Raw genomic sequence first — 16,763 nt, 5'->3', positions numbered from 1 at the left:
CGATTTCACCCGGAACCATTTCGATGTCCAAACATAGGCTTCCAATATATCAATCTTTATGTCTCGACCATTCCGAGACTCCTCGTCATGTCCGTGATCTCATCCGGGACTCCGAACAAACTTCGGTACATCAAAACTTATAAACTCATAATAAAACTGTCATCGAAACGTTAAGCTTGCGGACCCTACGGGTTTGAGAACTATGTAGACATGACCTAAAACCATTCTCGGTCAATAACCAATAGCGGGACCTGGATGCCCATATTGGTTCCTACATATTCTATGAAGATCTTTTATCGGTCAAACCGCATAACAACATACGTTGTTCCCTTTGTCATCGGTATGTTACTTGCCCGAGATTTGATCGTCGGTATCCAATACCTAGTTCAATCTCGTTACCGGCAAGTCTCTTTACTCGTTCTGTAATACGTCATCTCATAACTAACTCATTATTTATAATGCTTGCAAGGCTTAAGTGATGAGTATTACTGAGAGGGCCCAGAGATACCTCTCCGACAATCGGAGTGACAAAACCTAATCTCGAAATACGCCAACTCAACATGTACCTTTGGAGACACCTGTAGTACTCCTTTATAATCACCCAGTTACGTTGTGACGTTTGGTAGTACCCAAAGTGTTCCTCCGGTAAACGGGAGTTGCATAATTCTCATAGTTACAGGAACATGTATAAGTCATGAAGAAAGCAATAGCAGAATACTAAACGATCAAGTGCTAAGCTAACGGGATGGGTCATGTCAATCACATCATTCTCCTAATGATGTGATCCCATTAATCAAATGACAACACATGTCTATGGTTAGGAAACATAACCATCTTTGATTAATGAGCTAGTCAAGTAGAGGCATACTAGTGACTATATGTTTGTCTATGTATTCACACATGTATCATGTTTCCGGTTAATACAATTCTAGCATGAATAATAAACATTTATCATGATATGAGGAAATAAATAATAACTTTATTATTGCCTCTAGGGCATATTTCCTTCACACACACATATCATTATATATTATATATGGTTCACTCATATGAGAGTGCCACACAAAACTTTTTTTAACACAAGTGCTCCAGACGTAGTTTTAGTATGGTAAAGAAAATAAAGAAAAAGAAAAACTTTTTTGATGTCTTACCATATTCTGTACATAAGGAAACACGCATCGTGTGATTATCTTTTAGGAAGGAGAGAAGATATTTTCCTCCTTAAAAACACACTTTCCTTCTAAATGATAAGCAATTTTTTTGACAATATTCCATATCTAACATTAATTAGACTAGTTTATTTTTTTGCCCTTGACATCGTGTGATTGTATTTATGAAAGAGAGAAGATATTTTCCTATCATTCCTTAAAACACACTTTCCTTATAAATGATAAGCAGTTTTTTGACAATAATCCAAATCTAACATTAATTAGACTAGTTTTTTTTTTCATTTTTACTAAGCGTAGGACACAATTGTGGCATTGTAACCGATGGACCGTGGAGATGTTGAATGAAGATGCCACCATATCTTGCACATAGGAAACATACATCATGTGATTATATTTAGAAAATAGAAAAGATCTTCTCCCGTCATTCCTTAAAAAAATCCTTATAAATGCTATTTACATGGTCAAAAAAAGGTTTTCCATAGTAATCCGTATGTAACATCAATTAGGCTATTTTTAAATTGTTATTGGGCAAAAAAATAAACCAAAAGAAACTTGTCCTTTGCAATAATCGAACCCAAGACGTATTGTTGCTAACTGCATGCTCAAGCCAGCAGGCCACTGAAGCAGCTTAGTACTACATGGCAACACATTTTATTTATCATTTACTTAGGCCCAGGTCCTACCGCCAACAGGTGTGGTGGTATCCACTTGCCACATTGTTGCCATGTCATCATGTTGACCAGAAGCCTACCGCCATTGACCATGGCGGTAGCCTGTTCTATCCTACTACTAACGTAAAAAAGGATCAGATTCGATCATTCGAACTTTTTTTACAAATAAGGTCAAATCATGCTAAACTTTCGCATAAGGGTCAGAACAATGAATTTGGCCACCAAGTGTATACCCAAACACCATTAACTATCTACCATTCCATTCTCCAATCCGAGGCTTGTAGCTTCTTCTTCTTCTTCTTCTTCTTCTTCTTCACCTACACCCTCTCTACACATACGCGTGCACACACACAACACCAGCGTATTTATACCTACCTCAAAAACACGTGCGCTCTACGCATCTAACAACATATACTCCCAAGAGATACCTCCCTCTCACAAACTTGTACTCTACCACTAAAGCAACAAACACACACATCAGTACCAGAATATGATCAACTTTCTGGTCCTTAGGCCTTGAATGTAAATGGGCTGCATCATCATCCAGGCAGTGGGAAAAAGTATGGCCCAAGCAAAGGAAATAAGAGCAGAAAAAACAAGACAAACATTCTGTAGAAGAATGAACTTGTGATTTACAACTGAAGCAACATAATGGGCCTTTAAACAAATCCTCAGCTTCATCAGGTGCACCTGAGGCTGTTCAATATACAATTTACAATTTATCATCATTTTTGTATTTCTTTAATAATTTTTAAAACATAAATTTCATGTTATGGTTGATATAAATAATTTGTAATTTAATAGTTTACATAAATCTATATGTTCTATTTAGTTTTGCCTATCCATTAACAAATACCACATTCTTTATTATCTTAACATAATGGTCTTTTCTCAAAACATGTATTTAAATAGACACTATTTTCAGCTTGATAATGTTATTCCTGACATTAAAAAATGTGATAGTTTCATGACTCTAAAAAGATCACATTGTGCTTTCAATTAAGTTTGTTGAAAAAGTTGCTCTATCTTTACAAGTTGATATACTCTTGTCTAAAAATAATAATGATTTCTTAATTTTGGCATCAACTATCACAAGTGCTTTTTGCAATGAACATAGTGATGAATATATAAGTTAAAATACAATATTGTTGGTGGTTATTGAACTTTTTTTATTAGAGTAAGCAAGATATTTTCAAGTGATGTTCATATACCCAAGATTTATATGGGTACGAAACATCAAACATGTAAAAAAATAAGTAAGTTTGAGTTCAATAACACACTGGAATTATTTTGCAAATTATTAAAATGCATTTGTTGTCTCTTTCCTTGCACGATGCAGTTATTTTGGAATAACTCCAAAAACTTGTGTATCCCTCTAAACTTCAATTTTGATTGTAATAAAAGTCGACAATACTACTAAATCCACTCATTCATCAATCTCTCCAACTCGTAGACAAATAATGTCTGTTTTGTTTCACCATGGGCCACTGCCATAACAAGCAAACAAAACTATCTACCATTACATCCTCCAAATTCAAGACCCGCAGCTTCTTCTTAACCTACACTCGCTTTACAAACACATACAGCAGCACCAACGTATGTGTATCATCCCTACCTGCAAAATACGTACTCTCTACGCGAGATCTAACAACACATTCTCCAAACAGAATCCTTCTCACAAACATATACTCTACGTATCCTCACATTCTCAACATGCAAGTAAGCATCAGCTAACATCATCGTCGCCGTGCAGTATCGATTCGAGAAGGGCCTCCTCCTCCTCCTGCATACACAAAGCAACAGCCGCACGCCCAAAACATCAAACACCAGTCAGTACAAAAATATGATCATCAATAGCAAAAATAGCTAGGAGCCAACTAGAAAGAAAGAAAGGATGCAATCGCCGGCTGACGTACCACCAATGCCGTGAATTCTGTCTCTTCGTCTATGGCGCTCACGATGTTGGGGTCGTCCATCAGATCCTGCATGTTCACAGATCACCATAAGTAAGCACAATTGCTGTTTTTACACAAAGTGCTTCTAAGTTGCACTGCCAATCATCAAAAACGTTGTTCAGCGTATAAGAGTAGTGGTAACTGGACTAACATCTTCAGCAATGCGTAGCACACCGTCCTTGTCCTGCACAATGACATGCCAATCATTAATTGTGCATAACTTTTTCAATGTGGGGTTTATAAAAGCATTTAGCTACCGAGAGTTGCTAAGCAGGCTGAAAGGGCAACTGACATACCTTGACTGCGACGAATAGAAGCGGATCGACTGGTGTATAGATCATATAGTGTGCACCGTCCTGCAAACAGAGTATCCACGCTAAGTGCCAGCAATAACATATTCACAAGCATGCCGAAAAAACACCGTGAGATATTTACAATAGCAGCAAGACATGAATATGTTAACTATTCTGAGAAGGCAAATAAATTACAGTTCACCGCATCTCTCTACTTGGTCGGAATATGATTCTTTGGCTACAACCACAAAACAGGAAGACAAGTAAAAGAATCTACGTGGCTCACCAAATTGAAGTTGCAAATCTCTACACCTTCAAAAGGTGCCTCCCCGCTACCGCCACTAGAATCTGCAAATTTAATATGACAAATCAAAGAGGGAGCTATACAACTAGAAGCACATCACACAAAAGACACACCAACTTTTAAATTCATAGAAAAAAGATATCATTGAAACCTTTTCTCACAAGCAGGAACCTGTTTTTTGGGGTGATTACTGACACAATAATACTAGACAGGTTAGTACTTCTGGTTACCGTGGAATTCTTGGATAGCATCTTCAGGAAAGCAGAAGCCACCTCGTGCTGTGTAGCAGAATCTGAAACAGAGGGCAAGAGACTATTACAGTATCATTTTTCGACAATGGAGATCTCTCCCCAGCCTCTGCACACAGCCCAGAGGGTGAAATATCACAGTGTCAGTGTGTTACATAAGCAATGAACACGGTTAAATGTCCACATAAGCATTTGTAATGCCCTTGTCTCAGTTCAGTTAAAAAGGTTAGAAGTTTGCATTTCTATGGTATTTCTGTGTGATCCTTACCCGCTTTCGACAAAGTGCATATGTACCCTAGCAAGGGCGTACGCAACCGATGGAATGATCTGCTTAATCTGGTCATCGTCAACCTACAATCAAATGGAAAAAATACATTGTGTACTTCATTAAACACCACATGGAGAGAAATGGATATTTCTGGTATCAACTGAAATCATGCTTGAACTAGAAACGAATCGAGCGCTCAATCGATGAAAATGTAGGGAACTAGAGACATACGGCAATCCAGCCACTGAAGTTCGTGCTCTTGAGCACCTGCACAGGCCTGAAAGAAGTAATCAAAACTGTTACTAAGCAGAAGAAGAGGGGAGTCATCTATGGACATTGCAATCAATATATATATACACAGTGTGGTTAATTACATGTCGACCGGGCAGAGAAGCAAGCACTCGTGATCCTGCGTGCTGCTGAACACCCTCCTGATTATGCACTCCAACGGGCGATTGTTTGCGCCATCAATCTGCACAAATTTGCAAGCTGAGCTTAGGATAATGCATTTCAAGTACGAATGAATTAGCTATATGACAAAGCTGAATGTGAATCAACTGACGATGGTGACTATGCGCTTGGAGGCGGCGGCGATGCACCGGCCCTGGTCGTCCAGCACGAAGCCGGCGGGCGGCTTGGGCATGGCGCCGCCCGACCGGGTGCCCCCGGCGAACCTCCCCTCCTCCTCCTCCTCCTCGTCGTAGTCCCCGTGCCCCGCCTCGTCCTCGAACTGCTCCTCCCGCCGCAGAGCGGCGACGGGCGAGCGGGCCATGTCTGCCGGCGGCGCGCGGTCGGATTGCCCCCTGGGCGGGGGCCGGCCGGCTGAGCCCCTCGGCGGCCCGCGGCCCTGGTGGTGGCGGCTGGGCGCGCCATGAGGGCCCCTCCTCCCGGGTGGACCCTGGTCTTCGCCGTCGTCGTCGCGGAGCCTGGGCGGCGGCCCGCGCCGGCGGTTCTGCGGAGGAGGGCCGCGGTTCCTGGGCGGCGGCCGGGACGACCGCTGCTGCCTTGGCGGCGCAGCCGCGCGGACGGAGACGCACCGCGCGCCACCCGGCGGCTGGGCCACCCGGGGGGCAGCCGCCATCCCCATCCCCATCGCCATTGCCAAAGCCGCCATCTTTCACTTTCACTATCCGTTAGCGGGTCGGGAGGAAGAAGACGAGGAGATAACAGAGTGGGAGACAGATATTTGCTCCAGTGGACGCTCGCGGGCCTCATCTCATCTGAGCCCGGGCCGGCCCGCAGGCGAGCCCACCTAGAGCCCCTACTACTCCCGCAGATCGGCGTCGGCCGCCGACGACCGCCGCCACGCTAGCAGGCCAGAGAGTCGTCGTGGTCACCGCCGGAGACATGTCGAAGTTGCAGCTGCCGGCGGACGACAGCGTGACGCTGCGCGTCACGCACTCCAACCTCGCCTCCTTCGCCTCCGACATCCGCGTCTCCCAGCAGGTACGCGCCACCAACCCACCTGATCTCGCTCGGATCTCATCTCTAATGGCGGCGTGGGTGGGTTTGCTCCGCTCTGCTCGCAGACCACGGTGGAGGCGCTCAAGGACAAGCTGTGGAAGAAGACGGGCACGGCCGTGGGCTCCATGCGGCTGGAGCTCCGCGACGAGGCCGGCGCCAGGGTCGCCGACCTCGACCGCGACGCCGCGCCCCTCGCCGCCTACTCCCCCTACGACGGGTCCGTCCCCCACCTGCATCTCCTCTTGCACCACCTACTGCTATCTTTCTTCTACTGATGTTAGATTGATGGTGGTCTGCTCTGAAGGTACCGGCTGCACATCATCGACCTCGACCCCTCCTCGGTGACCTCCGGCGGGTGGCTGGAGGACACCTCGCTCGTCGAGAAGTACACCATATCGGACGAAGCGTACAACAAACTCGGCAGTAAGCTCAGCACACATTCTGTTTTCAGTTTATAAGATGGACTTGGACCCCTTGTAGAATTCTCAGAGTCTGAAACATAGTTCAGCTTATTCCTTAAAAATTGCATACCTCTAGTGAAAGATAGTTCAGTTTGCCATTTGCAATCGACTCACTCGATCATAACATCTAAACTTGTGTGCAATTGTACAGCAAACTTCCGGAAGTTCAAAGAGAAGATGGTGTCGAAAACCCCTGTATCGGATGATAAGCAAGTAAGCTGCCCATGATCTGGACTTCTTTGTTCCTTTCAAGGCTTCAACAGACCTGTTTACTCTGTTTCTTGTCCTCTTTGGCAGTCAGACAATCAGATGGAGGAATTGTGTGCCAATATCAAGGTCAGTTCATTTGCTTTACACATGTATACTAGATTAAGTTTTTGCACATGCTATGGAATGGAATATTGCCATCTAATCTGCTGATGTTAAAGCCCCGGTCATCTCAGTTGCCTACCTTGCATACACTGTTTTTTTTCCAAGGCAAAGTTTTCTAATTTTTGTTGTCTACCTTGCTGCATAGTAACGGTTTAGCACCCCATCACTTGTGGAGCTACCATTGGCTGAATATTTTGTTCTTCCGTCTACAGTCATACAGTGCATTATTCTAACTTTGTAGGAATATGCGTCTTCATCTTCCCCTTCTGTTTTTTGCTAACTGGAGCAGCTATTGGGAGAATTGCAGTGTATATTTCCTTCTAGTAGCTTCCTGGTTTGACTAGCAGTTTCAGTAAAGCACACTAGGAATCCCCACTCATGAAATATGACCATTCAATTCAATGAAAATTCAGGTGGGGAAACTCACCCCCGCGGTGATGTTCCAAACAAAAGACCATCCAACCATCTGTAGTTGACTAAGTTGGCGAGGAATACAGAATTGTGCCAATATAACTGGTCACTTATAAACAGCGTACTCTGCTTTCAGAGACATGCGTATGTAGTAAATATTGGTTCTTGGTGTGGTTATTCTTTGCTATTGAAAAGAACAGTCTGGAACATTGGGTACAAGCTTTCTTCTTCTGTGGCGTGGAATGGAAATTACACCTGTTTTGTCTTGTAATATTTCATGATCCAAGATGAACATTTATGTCATAGGTGGGAGATAGATGTGAAGTTGAGCCAGGTGCCAAGAGGGGCACAGTGAAATTCGTTGCCAAAGCTGAAGCCCTTGGGCGTGGATTTTGGGTTGGAGTGCAATACGATGAGCCACTTGGAAAGCACGATGGCATGTATGTTCATTCTCAAACTATTGCAGTGATAAATTTATACCCAGTGCCCAAGTTATTATGGTTTCTTGCGACTAGTATTGACATACCCTTGGAGAAACAGTTCATTTGACATTTTGGGTGCTTGCTGCAGGGTGAAAGGCGTCCGCTTCTTCGAGTGCCCTCAAGGGCATGGGGCGATTGTTAGGCCAGAGAAAGTGAAGGTAGATACATACATACCTTACCTAGCAGTATACTCCCTCCATCCCAAAATAAGTGTCTCAACTTTGTACTGACTCTAGTGCAAAGTTGTACTAAGGTTAAGACACTTATTTTGGGACGGAGGGAGTATTTTTCATTGCTTCTTATAACATTCAGCTTTCATGCATCCGGTTAAAAATTCGAGAGTGGAAGTGTTATTGAGCAGTTTCATTTGCAGGTTGGCGACTTTCCGGAGAGGGACCCATTTGATGATGAAGAAGATGAGATATAGGCAAGTTTATGTACTTTGGTGTGGATCATTTTGGTGTCTCTTCAACTTGTGCCAAATTCATTTGTTATGGAGTCTGCTCATCTGTACCTAGTGAGATGATTGAACATGCATGTACTGGCTAGTGTATTTGTTATGCACTTTATATCAGCAAAGGAAGGGGATCTAGAATCCATATTTTTATGGAGATTAGTTTGGGTTCAAGTATTCGGGATGACTAAAAAGCTCATACCCCAAGAACCAATGACCAAGATTGCGGGCGCAATCGGTATATAAACTTGATGCCATTGGATTTGTATCCAGAAGTACCTGAAAACTCGCAGCACTGTTTTTCATTAGCCACTGGAATCAAAGCAGTAACCTGATTACGACAAGCATTATCTTGAACTTTAGCTATCTGAACCAGTGTAGCAATTTAGGAAATTCTAAAGATGATACAACGGCAAGGAGAACTGAAAATCCGCTAGGAGTAGGAGCCACTCGGTACAGTCTTGATGCCATGGAAAATTGCAGCCAAATTTATTTCTACGAGGATTGCAAAATAAACTACTTATGCTTCTAGGACAATGACATATTCTTAAAACAGAAAACAGGAATTGTCACAAAACATGCCGGGACGTACTTGTAACCACATCGCCACTTCATTGCTCATCCAGATCAGGCGGTTGCTCGAAATCCATGAACGGGCATATGAGCGGTGCACGCCTTCTTTATGGCGTTCAGCTCCTTGACTACATCGTTCATCTTCATTCTGTGCCTTGGGGAATCGTCGCAGCAAGCTAGACCAAGCTTAAACATAGGATATAGGAATATATCTATGATATGTTGCGGGTTTCCGCTGTAGGTTGAACTAGCATCTAATACTTCCAGCAGAGTATCAGGATAGGCCATCTTGACATAGTTGACAAGACTTGTCGCGCCATCTCTGAAACTGTCAGTTGGCCGTCTTCCAGTAAACATTTCCAATAGCAACACCCCGTAGCTATATACGTCACCAGCCATGGAGGCTTCGGATCCTGAGCCATACTCTGAAAAAGAAATATAAATCAAAGGTTTATTGACTAGGTGATGAGTAGACATAAATTTGACGGATTTCACCGTTTAGTTCAAATTGGCGAGTGAATGTTAATTACCGATGGAAAATTTACTGCACAATGTAATAATTTTAATTAAAAGAATCTTTGCTGACCTGGTGCAATGTATCCAATTGTTCCTTTAATCACAAGTGAGCTGCTTTCAGTTCCACCGCCACTTTGCTTGCAGGCTTCAGTATGCATTATCTTTGCTAGACCAAAATCAGCAACATGCGCAACAATGTCATCATCTAGAAGGATGTTGGATGGTTTGATATCGCAATGAACTATGGGTGGCTCAATTTGGTGGTGAAGATACTCCAGTGCCTCTGCAACATCAAGAGCGATGCACAGCCTTTCCATCAGACTTAGCCTTCTGAAGGTCCTGCTGTTCTCTGTGTTTGGATGCAGCCACTCATCTAAGTTCCCATTGCAGATAAATTCAAGGACAAGTGCCTTGAACTCATCGCCATTACGGTCCAAACTGCTACACACAGTGATCACCTTGACAAGTTTCCGGTGTCGGATCTTCCTCAGGGCCTCACACTCCCTCAAGAAGCTTCTGTTAGCTCCTCGTTTAGCAAGATTGAGAACTTTGATTGCTACAGTATATAAACTGTCATCATGATTCAGAGTTCCAATGTACACATCGCCAAAGCTGCCAGAACCAATCAAATTTGCCGGTGAGAAGGACTGCGTTGCTTCATCTATGTCGGCATAGGATATCCTCTCATGCTTCTCATTGTGAAATCCGGTTTCTTGATCGACACTATTTGGTTTGATTCTCCTCTTCATCAAGTAGCATGCAGTTAGGGAGCACATGAAGATCAAAGTTCCAACCATGCAAAAGAGTATGACCCGAAGACGATGCTTCTGTGAAGCATGGTTAGAACCACTATCTGGGCATGGAGGGAGTTGCAAGGACGAGGGACCTCCGCATAGCATGCTATTGCCACGGAGCAACAATACAGTGGCGTTGCGGAAAATCCCTGCATTTGGTACGGGGCCAGATAGGTTGTTGAAAGAGAGGTTAAGATACGTTAGAAGGTTGAAGTTCTCGAGGAACTCAGGTATGGCCCCTGCTAACATGTTTCTAGAAAGATCCAACCTTTCAAGGCCTCTCAAAGAAGACAAACCTTTCGGGATTTGCCCTTGCAAAAGATTTCCTTGCAAGTATAGAAATTCCAGTTGGACGCAACTGCCAAGAGCTTCTGGGATTTCACCAGATAGATCGTTCATGGATAGGTCAATTGTGCCTAGGCTGTTCAGTTGCCCTATCCGTGTTGGAATGGAGCCACTCAGAGAATTGTTAGAGAGGTTGAGAATTTTGGTCAGGGAGGGGATGCTAAGTACCTCCGGTGGAATTCCCCCCCTTAAGGAGTTACCAGAAAGATCCAGAGATGTAAGCCCTGTGAGATTACCGAGGCTTGCTGGGATGCTGCCATCCAGAAAGTTATTAGATAGAAAGAGGTTGCTCAACTTTGTGATATTGCCTAACGATTGTGGAATCTGCCCATGGAATCTGCTATAGGATAGGTCAAGATACTGGAGGCTAGGAATTTGGCCAATGTCCAGAGGCAAGGTGCCTGTGAAGAGGGTCTGCTGCAGGGAGAGGATTGCAAGGTTTTGAAACTTGCTTAAACCTGCAGGTATGGTCCCAGTTATGTTGTTCTTACCTAGTTCAATCCATTTGAGCTCTGCAGATAGGTTGGCAATAGTAACTGGCATGACCCCTTCAAGGTTGTTTTTCTCAAGGTTTAGCAACCCCAAGTTACTACAGTTGGTTAAGGAAGTTAGGAAATCCCAATCCTTAGGCTCTGTGGTTTGAAGCAAGTTGTTCCCTACCAAAAATACTATCAGACGGCCATTGGTGCCAATGTCCCGTGGAATCGGACCATGATACCGATTTCCACCAAGAAGCACATATTTAAGTGCAGATGCATTTGACAAGGAGGCTGGTATTGGTCCTTGGAATTGGTTCAAATGTGTGGCCAAAACACTTAGCTTGGGAAGCTTAAAGCCAATGTCAAGCGGCAGAGATCCTGTCAGCTGGTTGAAGCCGATGTTGAAGTTTGTGATGGAAGAAATATTGAACATGGATGGAGGAAAAGGGCCTTCGAGTTTGTTATCCATGACATCAAATGTATCAAGATTAGACATCTTACCCAGATCTGAAGGGATATGGCCAGTGAAGCCGTTCTGGGCTAGTTCCAAATGTGTCAATGATGTCAGGTTGCCCAGCCAGCTTGGAATTTGGCCAAGGAAGTGGTTGTTCCTCATGCTAAGGCTTGTGAGGGACGTGAGGTTAGAGAACGACATGGGAATATCACCAGTCAGATTGTTATGGGTAAGGTTGAGAAATGTGAGCTTTGAAATGAGACCCAGAGAAGCAGGCATGGAACCAGAGAGGGAGTTCTCCCCCAGGTCCATGGCGCCGAGTGCTGCACAGCGGCCGATGCTGCCTGGGATCTCACCTCCCAGGCTATTGGCTGAGAGGTTGAGGACGCGGAGGCGGGTCAGGTTACCGAGCTGCGGGCAGATGGTGCCGACCAGGCCGAAGCCATGCAGGCGTATGGCAGTGACACGGTCGGGGTGCTGGTGGTCGCGGCAGGACACGCCCATCCATTTGCAGAAACCAGGCACCTTCGTCTTCCTGCTGCTGGTACCATTGCCAGCGCCAGCACCGGCACGGTCCCATGACCAAGAGGATAGTGCCCCCGTAGGGTCACTGGTGATGAAGGATTTGATCGACAGCAGGACCGAAAGATCGCCGCTGCTGGCAGTTTCATTGTTGGTAGGTTGAGAGCTGGATGGGACGAAAAGGAATAGGATATGAGTGAGAAGATGGAGCATCAGGAGCTGCTTCCATGTCCTTTTGGTGCTCATGGTTGAGCAAGGAGCTAGGTGGAGGTGATTATTGTTTTCTTGGTTCTTGCCCATCTGTTTGTGTATGTACAAGTCGTTAAATAAGCTGGAGGTGATCCTATGGATTTCAAGTTTTGGTGATTAATTATGTCACCTTCAAGAAAACAAGCGTGACAATGACCAGTGTTTCGTCTTGCGCGACATGTGGTTAAAGACACCACATACAATTCCACAAACTGAAGTGTCCCGATGATGTTACATCGCAATGGCAATAATTATTTTGGAGAAAAACGGGGTCCCATGGATGTTTATGTTCATATGGAGTGATCAGATGGATGAAAGGTCACCAGATACTGAAAACTGATACGGCTCCAGTTCCACCACAAAAGGTTGTTGCAGAATTGGGCGCAAGCTGTATTTTTCCATTGGGTGCACCCAGTTTCTACTATTAATAGATGGCCGGAGGTATTTACCTTTCAAAAGGCTGATCATGATTTCATATTGAACATGGACCTAATAATTTTTACGAGAGATGTTCATACATAAATTCTCTCTTGTAACTTCTAAAAGGGCACGTGCTAAGTAAAATAAACTTTTAGTTTTCTTTGTAGTGATAAATATCTCTTGTCAGGGTTGGAGAAAATGACTTGTGACATTGACTAGTGCGATATCCTGATGCCATGCTAGTTAAAGATCTGGCATGTTATTTCAAACCTTGAAAAATTCCAATGATGTTACAGGGAACGGCAATAAATTGGATGTAGAGAAAATCAAGGTTCGTATGGACTTTATGTTCATGTGGCGCAATCAGCTCTACAAAAATTTGATATGGGCCAAGATTGAAAACCCTCTTAGTCAGAAAAGCCAATGAAATCATAGGTATCTCAGGAATCATGATGGTTACAGAAGGGACTCAAGAAAGCACACAACTGGATGCATATCTGTCCAGCGCAGGCTTCCCCTCCTTGGATAGATTTAACTGATTTCACAGTAAAGCTAGAAAGGCTATCCGTCGCAACGGGCCAGATGCCAAAGAATCACCATGCGTACCAAAAAAAACATACGTGCGTGAAGAAGAGAGGACCAGATGGAAGCCACTCGGGGTTCACTCTGCGTGCGCACCTTTGTCCTCATTGCGTGAGGTGAGGACGGGAAGAGGTTTTTTTGTTGTGTCTTGGGTGTGGGAGGGTTCTAAAATCGGATATTGGTTGGAACTCAAACATTTAGTCCTATCAATCAGCTTACCTCGCAAGCAATTCAAGAAAAGATGGAATGTTGTGTCAAGTTTGTGCACACATTATGGAATGGAACGGAATATGGACAGCTAATCTGCTGGTGTTAGGATCCGGCTTGCCTGCTCCCTTCCCATGCTCCCATCCGTGCTCCCACTTCATCCTACGGCTGTTATTTTCTCTTTTTCTTTTCTAATCTAATCATCTCCCCCCCTGATTTTCAGGGGGTGGGGCCGGACCTTATTTTCTTCCAATCAAATCAAGCCACGTACGCGGGAGCACAGATGGGAGCACGGGGAGGGAGCAGGCAAGTCTCGTCCCTGGTGTTAGAGCCCCAGCCATCTCAGTTGCCTTCCTTCCATAGGTAAGATTTTAGTTCCTGGGCAAGATTTTATCATAGTTTAGCCTGCTAAGTTGATTTTTGGAATGATAAAAACATATGTCATGAAAGCAATTGTTAAGCCAGAGCATTTGGTTTTCCTCGCTTTGGCGTACATTACAATATGCCTAGCATTTGTCAAGTCTATTTTTCAATAGGTTCTTTCTTGCACATGTAGCTAAAACCTGGGAATGTCACTCAGTAGAAGCTTCTCTGTCTGTTGGTCGGTGACTTCCCAGAGAGAGACCCCTTCGACGAAGACGACGACGAGATATATGCAGGCAAGGCTGCAGAAGTGCTCATGCTTTGGTGTGCCTTATTAACTTGTAATTGTGACGCTGGTGGTGTGCTGCATTGCAAAAGGAACACTGTAAAATTCATTGATGTTGAGGGTGGTGTGAGATGGTTGAAATATGCTTTTATTACAATAGTTGTGTCTGTTATAGTTGTATCTGTTAACTGTTGTCCTCTGATGGGTTTCCCTTTCTCTCTTTTTGATCATGAAGAATTATTATTTTTGTTATTTTGTAGTGCGTCAAAAACTACAAACCCCAACTTCTACTACCCGTAAACCCCTATAATAGCACCACTGGGGGCAGACACAAAATATCACAGTCGTCTAACCACACGAAATTACTCGCGCTGCCACCCCTAATGTCTCACGTTGACCTAATCTCTTTCATACCCCTTCGGCCTCCACGGAAAACATACTGCTCACGCCGCTGCTACAGGAGGACGCTCTGTACACACTATGGAATGAAATGGAATATTACCAGCTAATCTATTGATGTTAGAGCCCCAGCCTTCTCAGTCTCAGTCACCTCTGCTTTTACATATGTCGATTTATTCCTGGGCCAGATTTTACATTTCAAGATGCAACATGATTTCAGACTTTGAAAAAATTTCTGTGATTTGTTGGACGTTGCAGGGTCAAGGGCATGAAGCAATTCAAAATTTGGGCACGACCTTTGCTCGTTTTTGGACTTTTGGATCACCATTCAAATAAAAATAAGAATTACAGTCAAGGACTTAAGTGAAAAAGTACAGTTCATTATGAATTGGAAATTCCTTCAAGTAACTGAGATAAGATAAATACGAATCCAAGCTTTATTATGAATAATTTGATAATACCAAGTGATATTACAAAGTGAATAAAAGAAACTTTATTAATTATAACATTACAATTACAATATGTTGAGAGAGTACATGAGGTTTAGTGGGAATAGAAATAAAATAAGAAAGAAGAAGAAAAATAAAACCTAAACCTATCTATCTATCTATCTACTATCTATCTATATAGCTTACATGCATGCCTTAGTTGACGAATGCATGTACAATTACGTAACCTAAACAAGCTTATGCATGCACGCATTTCTCTCTTTTATTAATTATTTCTCTCAAAAAAGTGTTAAACTTAAATCCTTTTTGCACCACTCTATTCTTCACGATGAACTCTACAAATAGAGTCCAATGTTGACTACAGTATTTCTTTCATAACTTTTAGCTATGCGTGGGACCCACACGTCCGTCGTATGGTAACACTTTGCTAAATAGAAGTTATTTTTTTCCGCATATATCTCGTATTTATTTCCATGCCAGTCTACCACAGCTCACACAAATAAACTGAGTTTATTGCGTATAAAAATTCATCAAACACCCTGCTCCAATCCATTAGCAAGGACGAGCTAGGCCTCGATGACAGCAAGGAGGACCACCTAATGCGCCAGTCGAGGAGAGTCTCCTTGGCCATGCGTGCGGCACTGGTGAGGAGGCGGCTCATGATGAGTGGTTACCAAGAAACATGGTCTGGAAGGGGGCAATTGCCCCCCCCCCTCCCCCGGCCTGTACAACACATTCAATGATACTAGGCTCTCGCCTATTGGGGATAGGAGACTCATGCGGCATTCAAAACCATTGAGGTTAGTCAAGCTTGTGTATGTTTGGTCTCCTGCAGTGTCTTCACCGGAGTCATGGTGAGACGTCGAGCTGCAAATAATTAAAGCATAAGATGCTATTCCAAATAGCCTCTATTTAACTTTTAGTTTTATCCTAACCCATTATTGTTCATTGTGTGCCAGTTTCCTTTAATCTAATGTATTCTGCTTCCTTAGTTAATAAAGTTGGATCTTTTTCTCAAATAACTATAATATTTTGTGCACAATGTGATTTTTTAAATTAGTTAGTGAAGTCACTAATCTCAGTTGGTTAGAGGTTGTTTTTGGCAGCATCCAACATTGGTATCGAATGAGTTGAGGAGATACCAAATTGCTTGTGCTCCAGAATAGATAGACATTTCTGGCAAGTTGCCTTTTTTAAGAAATAGTCAATATAAAAGACTAGTGAACACCACTGATATTCATTGAATTCTGAATAATCATGCATACTACAAACTGCATGATTTTGATACAAAAAAAAGTGTGGAAGATCGGAGATAGAACACTAGTTTGCATTTCGTGCAATCTTGTATCTATTGATCCACCACTAAGCTTAACGTCTTATTTACAAGGAGACATACAAGCACATATTGTGATTATATTTGTTTATTTTGATTTGTATTGAAATACATCCTAACAACATAGTTTCCTGAACACCCCAAATTAGATGAAAAATGATATTTGATAAATAATTTTACAATTTACTGTTAAAAATGTATTTATAATAATAATTGTTTAAATAAGATGACAAATATTTA

At 43.1% G+C, this 16,763-nt stretch overlaps 2 protein-coding genes and 1 pseudogene across 2 annotated transcripts; 1 reads left to right on the top strand and 2 right to left on the bottom strand.

The window, feature by feature from the left end:
- Positions 1-3,269: 3,269 nt before the first annotated feature.
- On the bottom strand, positions 3,270-6,071 carry LOC123047614 (uncharacterized). Its single transcript, XM_044471199.1, has 10 exons — positions 5,471-6,071; positions 5,283-5,380; positions 5,140-5,185; positions 4,909-4,991; positions 4,623-4,684; positions 4,375-4,436; positions 4,092-4,151; positions 3,947-3,979; positions 3,757-3,822; positions 3,270-3,623 (listed from the first exon to the last, which is right to left on the bottom strand). The coding sequence occupies exons 1-10, from the start codon at positions 6,020-6,022 to the stop codon at positions 3,567-3,569; spliced, it is 1,119 nt and encodes a 372-aa protein (XP_044327134.1). The 5' UTR covers positions 6,023-6,071; the 3' UTR covers positions 3,270-3,566.
- A 17-nt stretch (positions 6,072-6,088) lies between these two features.
- On the top strand, positions 6,089-8,705 carry LOC123047615 (tubulin-folding cofactor B). The gene is made up of 8 exons (XM_044471200.1): positions 6,089-6,354; positions 6,438-6,589; positions 6,677-6,795; positions 6,985-7,046; positions 7,131-7,169; positions 7,923-8,056; positions 8,187-8,256; positions 8,472-8,705. Exons 1-8 carry the CDS (start codon positions 6,256-6,258, stop codon positions 8,523-8,525), a joined length of 729 nt encoding a protein of 242 aa, XP_044327135.1. The 5' UTR covers positions 6,089-6,255; the 3' UTR covers positions 8,526-8,705.
- A 17-nt stretch (positions 8,706-8,722) lies between these two features.
- On the bottom strand, positions 8,723-12,504 carry LOC123047616 (probable LRR receptor-like serine/threonine-protein kinase At3g47570; annotated as a pseudogene).
- Positions 12,505-16,763: the final 4,259 nt, after the last annotated feature.

The sequence above is a fragment of the Triticum aestivum genome, chromosome 2B (assembly GCF_018294505.1).
Source record: "Triticum aestivum cultivar Chinese Spring chromosome 2B, IWGSC CS RefSeq v2.1, whole genome shotgun sequence".
Classification (NCBI taxonomy): domain Eukaryota; kingdom Viridiplantae; phylum Streptophyta; class Magnoliopsida; order Poales; family Poaceae; genus Triticum; species Triticum aestivum.
The sequence above is the reverse complement of the archived record's forward strand: the minus strand, read 5'-3'. Positions and strand labels throughout refer to the sequence as shown.

Excerpts from the sequence above, each read along its gene's own strand:
- LOC123047615 (XM_044471200.1), top strand. The coding sequence starts at position 6,256 with ATGTCGAAGTTGCAGCTGCCGGCGGACGACAGCGTGACGCTGCGCGTC. Across the intron at positions 6,590-6,676 it reads GCCTACTCCCCCTACGACGG|GTACCGGCTGCACATCATCG; the intron begins GTCCGTCCCCCA and ends TCTGCTCTGAAG. Across the intron at positions 8,257-8,471 it reads TTAGGCCAGAGAAAGTGAAG|GTTGGCGACTTTCCGGAGAG; the intron begins GTAGATACATAC and ends TTTCATTTGCAG.
- LOC123047614 (XM_044471199.1), bottom strand. The coding sequence starts at position 6,022 with ATGGCGGCTTTGGCAATGGCGATGGGGATGGGGATGGCGGCTGCCCCC. Across the intron at positions 5,381-5,470 it reads CCAAGCGCATAGTCACCATC|ATTGATGGCGCAAACAATCG; the intron begins GTCAGTTGATTC and ends AAATTTGTGCAG. Across the intron at positions 3,823-3,946 it reads TGCTACGCATTGCTGAAGAT|GATCTGATGGACGACCCCAA; the intron begins GTTAGTCCAGTT and ends GTGAACATGCAG.